Source organism: Arvicola amphibius, chromosome 1, assembly GCF_903992535.2.
Source record: "Arvicola amphibius chromosome 1, mArvAmp1.2, whole genome shotgun sequence".
Classification (NCBI taxonomy): Eukaryota; Metazoa; Chordata; class Mammalia; order Rodentia; family Cricetidae; genus Arvicola; species Arvicola amphibius.
In genome coordinates, this window is record NC_052047.1 from 109,799,409 (window position 1) to 109,810,627 (window position 11,219).

At 36.8% G+C, this 11,219-nt stretch overlaps 1 protein-coding gene across 1 annotated transcript; it reads right to left on the reverse strand.

Moving 5' to 3' along the window:
- Positions 1-6,872: 6,872 nt before the first annotated feature.
- Positions 6,873-8,909, reverse strand: LOC119818698 (olfactory receptor 473-like). Its single transcript, XM_038336431.1, has 2 exons — positions 8,897-8,909; positions 6,873-7,801 (listed from the first exon to the last, which is right to left on the reverse strand). The coding sequence occupies exons 1-2, from the start codon at positions 8,907-8,909 to the stop codon at positions 6,873-6,875; spliced, it is 942 nt and encodes a 313-aa protein (XP_038192359.1).
- Positions 8,910-11,219: the final 2,310 nt, after the last annotated feature.

The following is an 11,219-nucleotide window of genomic DNA, read 5'->3' on the forward strand; positions in this document are numbered from 1 at the left end:
GTCATAGCACTAAATGCCTACATAAAGAAGTTGGGAAAATCCCACACTAGTGAATTAACAGAACATTTGAGAACTTTAGAACAAAAAGAAGGAAATTCACCTAAGAGAACTAGGTGGCAGAAAATAATCAAATTGAGAGCTGAAATCAACAAAATAGAAACATAGAAAACAATACAAAGAATCAATGATGCAAAGAGTTGGTTCTTCTAGAAAATCAACAAAATAGAAAAACATTTATCCAAACTAACCAAAAGGCAGAGATAGAATACCCAAATTAACAAAATCAGAAATGAAAAAGGAGACATAACAGCAGACACGGAGGAAACACAAGGAATCATCAGTTCATATTTCAAAAATTTGTAACACTAAAGAAATAGTGTGTAGACACTGTAATAAATAGGTTAGTTTGCCAACTGTTGAAGTTTCATCCAGCCCTTGTGATAAAAGAATATGTGTTAAGTGAAATTAAATTATTATCATTGTTTCTTTCATAGTTTTGGCCACTTAAGATTTCCTTTAAAAAAACCTGTACCACTCCTGGTAAGATGCTCAATCATACTACAAAAGGCATTTGTTCATCTGTGTTCATAGCAGCATTATTTGCTGTAGCCATAACCTGGAAACAACCTGTATGCCCCTCAATGAAAGAATGGATAAAGAAAGTGTGACACATCAGCAATAAAAAACAATGACATCTTGAATTTTGCATGTAAATGTATGGAATTAGAAAACACTATCCTGAGTGAGATATCCCAGACCCCAAAATATGAATATGGTATGTACTCACTCATTAGTGGATACTAGCCATGAACAAAGGACATTGAGCTTATAGTTCATGATCCTAGAGAAGCTAAGTAATAAGGTGAACCCAAAGAAAAACATATATATGGAAATTGGAAGCAGACAAGATCACCTGACAAAATTTGGGAGCATGGGGTCAGGGAGGTAGAAGGAAGGGGAGAAGGGGAAGAGGAGGGAAGAAGGGGAGCATTGAGGACAGCTTGAGGTAATGGGATAGTTGAGATGGAGGAAAGACAGATATGAGAGCAAGGAAAGAGATATCTTGATTGAGAGAGCCATTATGGGGTTAACAAGAAACCTGGATCTAGAAAATTCCCAGGAATCCACAAGGATGACCCCAGCTAAAACCCTAAGCAATAGAGAGGGTGCCTGAACTGGCATTGCCCTATAGTCAGACTGATAATTGTCTTAAATATCACCATAGAACCCTTGTCTAACAACAGATGGAAACAGAGACAGAGACAGAGACCCACATCGAAGTACTGCACTCAGCTTTTAAGGTCCAGTTGAAGAGTGGAAGGAGGAAGAGTGTGAGCAAGAAAGTCAAGACCATGAGGGGTTGGTCCACCCACTGAGACAGTGTGACTGATCTAATGGGAGCTCACCAACTCCAACTGGACTGGGAATGAACGAGCATGGGATCAAACTACTCCCTCTGAGTGTGGTTGACAGTTGGGGCAGACTGAGGTTCCAATGACAATGGCACTAGGATTTGTCTCTACTGCATGTGCTGGCTTTGGGGGATCCTATTCTCTTTGGATGTATGCTGTGCTTAACCTGGATGTAGTAGGGAGGGTTTTGGACTTCTCACAGGGCAGGGTTCCTTGCCCTCTCTTAAGATTGGAGGGGGTGTGGGAGGGTATGTGGAGGGAGTGGGAGGGAAGTAGAGGATGGGAGAAAGTGGGAATTTAGATTGGTATTTTTTAAAGTAATAAAATAAAATAATAATAATACAAAACCTCCATTTCCAATTAGAAAAAATAAATAAAATGTGCTCCCTTCAGTTTAATCCCTCTATAAAAATTTAAGCATTATTTTCACTATTTCTGTAGGGAAAGCACTGAGTTTTGATGGGAGTTACATTGATTCTGAAGAGTGCTTTGTGGAGTATGGTTATGTTAAAGTTTGAAATCTTCCAGTTCATGTATAGCAATGTCTGTTTCTGCATCAGTATTTCTCACTTTCTTTCATTAATGTCTTAGAGTTTTCAGTACAGAGATTGTGTACATCCTTCACTGATTTTCTGATAGCCTTTATGCCTGGAAAAGTGGGATTCACACAACAACACTCCATGATCTCGTAGAGTCAAAATGCAATTTCAATATTCCCTTGAACTATTAGAAATGTTTGTCAAAAGATGAGTGTCATTGAACAGGAACTATGGCTCAGCAGTTTAGAACATTTACTTCTCTTCCAGAAGACCAAGTTATGTTTCCAGCACTCATTTCTAACAACTCACAATCACCAGTTACTGCACCTCCGGGGAATCTAACATGCTCCTCTGGCCTCCATAGGAACCTGGACACATGTGGCATACATGTATTCACACAGGGGCCTACACATGGATAAAAATTAATGTTATAAAGTTACCTATAAGACCCAGAGCCAAGTTTTGTGGTCCACACCTAATATTCGAGCACTTGATAGGCCTACAGAAAACATTTTCTTTGAATTAAAGGCTATCCTGGGCTACATAGTGAGCTTGAGATCATCATCTGATAGAGAATGAAATTCTGTCTAAAACAGAATACAGAAACTTTATGCATGTAGAACTCATCTTCCCTAGGGAAAAGTGGACCAACTGATTATCCAATACCTTGAAAAAATACATACTAGTAGCATTGTACATAGTGATCAGGTTATATTTAGGAATATATGTCTAAACCTATAAATATATGCATGTAACAGCAGTTAAGAGAGGCCATAAATTTATAACACAGCTAGGAATGCCATATGGGTGTGTTTAGAGGGAATAGGGGTAAGGGAGAGATCTTTTAGTGATGTTAAATATCAAAAAGAAAAATATTCATATGGACACCAAAAAGAAAAGATGAAGTCTAGGAATATATTCCCCAGAAAACAAAGGGGAAAACAACCTACCTTGTAGGCTGTCACAGTGAAAAAACACAGTGGGCACACGTACAAGAAAAGGTTAAGGAGGGTAAGATTCAGAAGAAATTGAAGAGGGCTTATCAATATACAAAGGTGAGGTTACTATATTTTTACTTGGCCCTTTAGCCTCACACTCTACTCCCATGAAGAAAGGAGTATAAGCAAAGTGATGAAGAACTTTACAAATACATGTTCTGGTTTTTATATCAGCTGTGTAAAGGTTCATCCATAGGAGAATGGGGTAACAGTAGTGCCCACTCACTGTAGCCAGGCCATAGTTGATTTCCTGATTTTTTCTTCTCGTTCATTGTTGGCCATTCACCTAACAATATTTACTCCTTTTCCTTACACCTCACCTAACAATATTTACTACATAGTTAAATTGTTCAAATATTTATTCAATTTTCTAGTAATGTTTCTTCATAATAAATAAAGTATTAAAATAAGAATTTATAATGCAGAACAACATAATCTCATTTTTTATTTAACTTACCCTTGTTTGTTTCTCATTGAAAATATTATACACTTTCATGTTATAGACAATAAGGCATTATCTATCTTGTTGGAATTTATAAATGTCTCTAACTCTTTTTGTCTCTAATTCTCATTACACTAAGGAAAAACAATGGAATTTTAAGTCTTATTTTCCAATATCATATTGTTCTCAACATTTGCTTTAGAGTTTTTATAACCCAACAAAACTCTCCTCCTTTACTGTCTCATGATGATGGTCATGTTAATTAAAGTAGGTCTTGCCCTTGGTAAGTATGTGAAGTTTATTCTGAGACTTATCTTGCTGTGGGTAATGGTCTTTTATACTGTCACTTGTATTATTTTTAATAAAATTCTGATTTGCCAGTAACAAGGCAGGAAGTAAAGGCAGGGCAACAGTGACCAGGCAGGAAGTAGAGGCGTGGCAGTGAGAATTCTGGGAAGAGAAATGATTCAATCTTCAGTCATCACCCAGACAGAGAGGAAGCCAGACACAGAGCATGCAAGATGTGACTGCCTTTCTAAAAAAGGTACCAAGCCACTTGGCTAACACAGACAAGAATTATAAGCAAATATAAGTTATAAGAGTTGGTAAGAAGCCTGAGATACTAACCCAGTCAGTTTATAATTAATGTAGACTTCTGTGTGATTTCTTTGGTACTTAACAACTGCAGAAACCAGGCAGAACAGAAACCTCAGTCAACAATTTCTAGTATTTTTACAAGTTGTAATTTGTTCACTGATCTATACCAACAAAAGCAAGACTGTCTTATAGACATTAACAGTAACACACAAATTTTAAAATTCCCCTTGTTACACTCTGTAAGTACTGAAGCTTACATCATGCCAAATATTCTATTTTTAAATGTGTATGCAGACAATATTATAACTCATCAAATCTTGTAACTGTATTATCAAGACCTTATTTCAATTACATAATAAATTGTAATTGATCTGGTTTTTCAGACTTATGTTTACTCTTTGATATGTATAATGTAGGTAACATTTTCATAATATTAGAAAGATTGACTAATTACAGTAGTTTAAGGTTGATAACTCTGAACATACCCTGTACACAATCATGTGCTGACATCATTAGACGGGTTTTGGGGGAATGTGTGTTAAGTGTATGATGCCAAGAGTCAGAGACGGATCCATACTCTTTGTCAAAACTATTCTCTCTCTCCAAGACTTGCCGGTGGCATTGTCAGAGGAACAGTAGATGGCAATTAAAGTCAAGATGTCAGCCCACCAGGAGTAATCTCCCTGATGGGTCAGTCTTGGTTAGACAAGGTCATGAGACCACAGACCACAGAATGTCATCTGCTTCTGCTCTGCATTTACATGTTAGGTGCTGCTATCTTTCTCTGGTATCTGGCATGATGTGACTGAATGTGGGGAGACCCCCACTGCCTAGTGTGTTTATCTCATGGAAACATTCTGTTCTACTGGGAATTTTTACCTGTGGATTGTCATGAAGATGATTTCTCCCTAAGCTGTACTGTCTAATTGATAATCATAATGTTATCTTATACAGAGTTCTGATGAATAAAATAAATACAAGGATATGTGCGTGGGACTATGAGTTTCACCTAAGGAGCTGTACCAATTGTAGCTCAAGTTAATGTTTAAGGAAAACAATTACTGGATGAAGGTTATGCTGATGGAAGCGGATGCAGAGATCCATAGCCAAGCACCAGGCTGAACCCAGGGAGTGCAGTTGAAAAGGGGGAAGAAAGATTATATGAGCGAGGGAGAATCAAGATCATGATGGGAAAACCCACAGAAATAGCTAGGCTGTGCTCATGGGAGTTCAAGGACTCTAGACCAACAGCTATAAAGGTTGCATGGGATCAAACTAGGTCTTTTGCATGGGGATAACAATTGTGTGGCTTGATCTGTTTGTGGGACCCCTGGCAGTGGGACCAGGACATATCACTGCTGCATGATCAGGTATTTTGGAGGTCATTCCCTATGGTGTAATGCCTTGCTCAACCTTCACGCAGAGGGGAGGAGCTTGATCCTGCCTCAACTTGATGTCCCAGGCTTTGCTGACTCGCCACAGGTGGCCTTACACACTCTGAGGAGTGGATGAGGTAGAATGAAGGTGGGATGAGTAGAAGGAGGGGAGGGAGAGAGAACTGTGGTTGGTATATAAAGTATATAAAAATTTTTTTAAAAAAGAAAAACAATTGAGTTCCAGGAGCCAGAATGACTCAAACTCCTTTAATCTTAATGCTGAAAGATGCAATCATAGGTATCAGTGTACATCATTAGCTGAAACAAAGCTCTAATATTACTTCAAGTTAGATCAGATGTTTGATCATAACTTTAAAATAAAAAAAATAGAAAACAACCTAAAGTTCATAAGGACACATAGGTGACTTATAGATTAGGGTAAAAAATATAAAGCAGCCCAATTGTTACTAGATCATATAATTGCCTTACTAGATGCTTTGGGGGTTCAAAGGTGATGATGAATTTCTTATACCCATTACTGCCCTCAATCTCCTGATATAAGAAACTATTAATGAGCGGGTATGTACCCTAAAGACTAAAAGTACAGCTGACTGTTTTTCATGTTGAAAAGTTTAGGTTTGTGATTGCTTTTAGATTCCTTATAAAATTGTGTATCAAGATAAATAGTAAAGTAATTGAATTTTTTTGTAACCCCAATATGTAGCTTGCCAACAAAACACATGGCTGAGAAAAAAAACATTTTCTGCTTGCTCAAGTTTTATTAATTTGGGTTATTGGTGTGGCTTTGTTTTTAACAATGTAAGGGATATGCAAACCATGTTTGTCTTATATTTATTATAATCATTCACTTGTAAAATAGACTGTAACCACATTGTAATTTCTATATTTCATGAAAGATCTTGCTGGGATATATAAGCTATAGAAAAATATGTAACAGGAGAAAAATAGAGAATAAAGAATAAAGAATCAGTTTTCTCATCTATAAACAAGGCTCACTTTTCTGATTTAGAATACTCTCCGTCATAAATTCATTGGAAATTAAATGTAGAAACCAAATGGTTTAAGTGGCCAGCTCCTTAGATACAAATTACCTCAATTTTTGTGCAAGAGTATATGAACAATCTGATTTCTGTCTTTGCCCAGGAAATGTATCCACAAAGTAAATCAATAGTGCCAATTACTTAGATTGTTATGAGAAAGAGGTGAATCCATATATGCAACTAAAACTTGGCCTGACACATACAAGGCACAAATTATTGTTTGCTACTTAAATAAAATGAAGGCAAAGATCTTGACATCTTCCAGAAGTTCTATAGTAGCAATGATTATTCCTATCATTGTACTCACTTCAAGTGAACACACAAATGATGTATGACTTTATAAAAGTAAGACTTAGTGCAAAAATATAAGGTTTTAATATGTAGCAATCAGTTAAGCATCATGTGATGGCTAAAGGAAATCATCACCTATCTCTTGAATTGAAAGGTCTATGAATATACTCTGACAGTTGCCTTCCTCAGAGCATCCTTTACATCTCTGTTCCTCAGACTGTAGATGAGGGGGTTAAGCATGGGGATCACCACTGTGTAGAATACAGACAGCACCTTGTTCTGTTCAGTAGAGTAATTGGACTTGGGCATCACATAAATGAAGGTAAGGGTCCCATAGTAAAGAGTGACTGCCGTGAGGTGGGAGGTGCAGGTAGAGAAGGCCTTTTGGCGGCCCTCAGTGTGGCGCATCTTCAGGATGGTGATGAGGATGTAGATGTAGGAGACAGCTATGACAAACACTGTCACCACTATAATGGAGCCAGAAGAGATAGAGGGGATGATTTCAATTACAGAGACATCTGAACAGGACAGTTTCAACAGAGGAGAGAAGTCACAGAAAAAGTGATCTATCTGATTTGGTCCACAGAAGGTCAGACTTAACAAACAACCAGTAAATGTCCAACCATTCATACAACCACCAACATAAGAAACTCCCAACAGTAGAAAAGAGACTCTGGGGGACATCAGCACAGAGTAGAGGAGAGGTGAGCAGATGGCTACATAGCGATCATAGGCCATGGCAGCCAATAGGAAGCACTCAGCTGACCCAAGTGTCACTATAACGCAGAGCTGGGCTTCACAGGCAGCCAGAGGTAGGACCAGTCCATGCCCAAGGAGTTCCAGAAGCATTATAACAGAGACTGAGGTTGAATATACAATGTCTACAAAAGCCAGATGACTGAGGAACAGGTACATGGGTGTGTGCAGCTGGGAAGAAATTCTTATCAACGTGATGATGCTGATATTTCCAACTAACGTGACGACGTATACTCCTAGAAATATCACAAAAAAGACTATACACAGTGTAGGATCGTCTGTTAGTCCCAAAATGATTAGCTCTGTCACAGTGGTGTGGTTTCCAGTCTCTTCCTTTTGTGTGAATTGTCCCTGTTGAGGGAAATGAAAATAATTTGTTTTTATAATGTTATGATTTTTCACATTGCTGGAAATTTTTATTTTCTTTACACTTAAACTGATTTCTAAGGCTAGTTCAAATTATCTTTCTTTGTGTTATAGATGTCTCCTCTCCCAGTGAGAATACTTAGCTTTTGTTGATAGCCTATTGGTCTGTCATTCTCAAAGAACATAGTCTCAATAAGGGTTTTGTCCTTCTCTACAAATATCCAGTGCTTGAACATAAAATTGAATTTGAAAACAGTGAATGCAAGCATGAACAGTGAACTGAATAGTTTCTGGGAACTAAGATAAGAATACATTTCATGTCTCCTGCTGCCCTCCCCCCAAAAAACAGGCTTTAAAGAAAACAGAAGCTAATAAATTTTTAATTCATGATAGATCTTTAGTTCTGATTTTTAAAAACTTATGTAACAACACTGGGGGAAAACTTGAAAATTCAAAATAAACATCATGTACAATAAAAATAAAAATTTGGTACATTTACAGGTATTACCTTTCCATATGTATGTATATATATGTATATATATATATATATATATATAGAGAGAGAGAGAGAGATCAATTTATATACATATATCTTACATATATCTAAATATAATACACATACCTTTACACACACATACTCATAAGCATAGTGTCTTGCTACTTCTCCTAAGCTAACCTCAAATCTCAGTCCTCCTACCTCATCTTTGTAAAAGGTATGTATACAATAACAGGTATGTGACACTATGTACAACTTAGACATATTTTAATAGTGCTGTACTTAGTTAAAGTTGAAATATATTAATTTGGTTTATACTGTCAATACTTAGACATAATTTTTGATTCATGCATAAGCTCTGAGTTGGTAGAACATAACTTAATTGATTGCCATTTTTCAGATATTAATCCTTTACAACTATTAACTGTTACACCTAGGAATCCCAGAATTACATCAACCATCATGATACAAACATGAAAAATATGATAATGGTCCAAATAAACAGTTATCTTTTAGGATCCAAGATAGGTTTGTCTGCCTAATTTTCAATAATGAAAAACACTAAGCCAAGTCATTCCCTACAGCTCATTGATTTGTGGCTTTCTTTGTTGATTGAAGAGTTTGCAATACTGCATACCCCTGGATGATGTTCAAGAATATGAAATACTTCATAAGAGCCTATGTCATCCTCTTTGGCTTGGTACTAAGAACATTGAAGTCTACATTCAAACAGTTCTCTAAATTTATCTCCCTGTAATATATGCTCCATTCCAATTATATACTTTTCAAGAGTCATGTTAGAAGATGCTGCTTCTGTTAATAATGTTTATGCACATTTTAGTTATTTAAACATTTCCCACAACAAGCAATATAAAAATTAAATATCTTTCAAATATATCAATTCCTTAAACCTTTCCATTTTTATTTTAATTCCAATAAGCATTTAGCTTCTCTGTGGTCAGCCTGAGTTCTTTCAATAAGCTGACTATGAAGACCAATGAATCAATAGTTAGACATGCATAGCCCATTCAAGAACATCGGTCTTCTCTCTGATGGATCTTGATTGTGTTCAAATGGCACTAGTAACAGTTAGCTTACTGCCTCAATGTCAGCTCTACGATTCAAAATCTGATTTACATTATATTAATTGTCAATATTGCAATGGTACAAACCATTATACCTAAAATGTTTGAAATGCTTGAATAAAACTATCATGCTTCCACTGCTTTCTCTATTATAACATTACTATTTATAATTTTTTAGAAAGCTCTTTCTAACTCTAGCTTGCTTGGTACTTTGAAATCTTTCTTTTCAGACTCTGATCTGAAGAACAAGACTATGCACAGAATAGGATTGGTGCTCTGTGCTTCCTGCCTGTATCTCAGTTCCATGGTGACAATGCTGCTGTCATTATGATGGTATTAGGAGTCACTCTATGCTGCTGCAGAGTCCTAGGAAATGGAGTCAGACAAGGTAGCCTGTCAGCTGGGTTAAATTACACAGGAGTCTCTTTGGCTCCCATTTTCGTGTATGTTCAGTGATGTTAATTGTCCATACACTGCAACTTTGTTTCGGGATAGATGAAATGTTATCTATAAACCAACAGAGGTATTTTGTCACATAGCTGTGCTAAGTAACTTTCTTTTCCCCATTTTATTAAGAATATTTTTTCTCACATAATATATCCAGATCATGGTTTCCCCTTCCTCTACTCCTCCCAGTTCCTCACCACATCTCTTCCCATCTGGATCTACTCCCTTTCTGTCTCACATTAGAAAACAAACAGGTGTCTAAGGAAATTTGAAATAATATAATTTAATAAAATAAATGTAATAAAAGAGATAAGATAAAAAACAAGTAAAAAACTAACACATTGGAATTGGTTTTAAAAAAACAGAAGGAAAACAGTCCAAGAGAAGAATCAGAGTGTTCAAATCACTTATTTGAACACTTGGGAGTCCCATAAAAACACTAAACTGGAAGCCATAGTATATATGCAGAGGACCTTGTGCAGACCCATGCAGGCCCTGTGCATTCTGCCTCAGTCTGGGAGTTTATATGAATTTTGGTCATAATGATTTAGAATGCCTCACATTCTTGGTATCCTCCATATCCTCTGAGTTTTGTATCTTTCTGCCTTCTCTTTTGAAGGGTTTCTTTAGCTCTTAAGAGAGAGATTTGCTCAAATTAAATAAAAATCAAATGTTGCTAGTTTCAGTTGTCTGTGCTTTGAAGAACATAACTTTCCTTTCTACATGTCAGGTCTCTCTGTCACACATCTCCAAGAAAGAGTCTCTGACACCTGCCCCAGTCTGGACTAAGATTTGTACTATGCTGATCACTACTTGCCCTTCTCTTCTTCCCTCCTACACACTTAAGTTCCTGACCTCTAGACTGGCATTTATTCTTGTCCCCATAAGTCAGGTACTCTGACCACTAATATCCTCTCTCCTTACTGGATCAGACTTTTGTGATAGAAGACATAGGACTAAGAACCTAATCCAACTCTAATATCAGGCTTTCCTCCAGATTTCTTTTTTTCATATTCTCAGCTCTTAAATTTAGCAGTGGTTCTGTTTGCCTTAGAACCATATTTTTTGGGGTCACCAGGTTCAACTAGTATATCAGGAACACTATAGGGCCTCTTGCCCACCTTCTTAAACCAATCAAAATCCATCTCAATAAAACCCATGGCCCTTATACTTACCATTTAGAAACAGTGTTGTGATGCTGAATTCCAAAAGGGACTTTAGGAAGATATATTCCATTTATTTGTATATAGAGTTGAAGACTGAATATAATGTGAACTATTGAATGCTGTCACTGGTCAAGGATACACATGCAGTGGGGATGATGATGAATGCCTTTCATCATGGTGGCAGAAA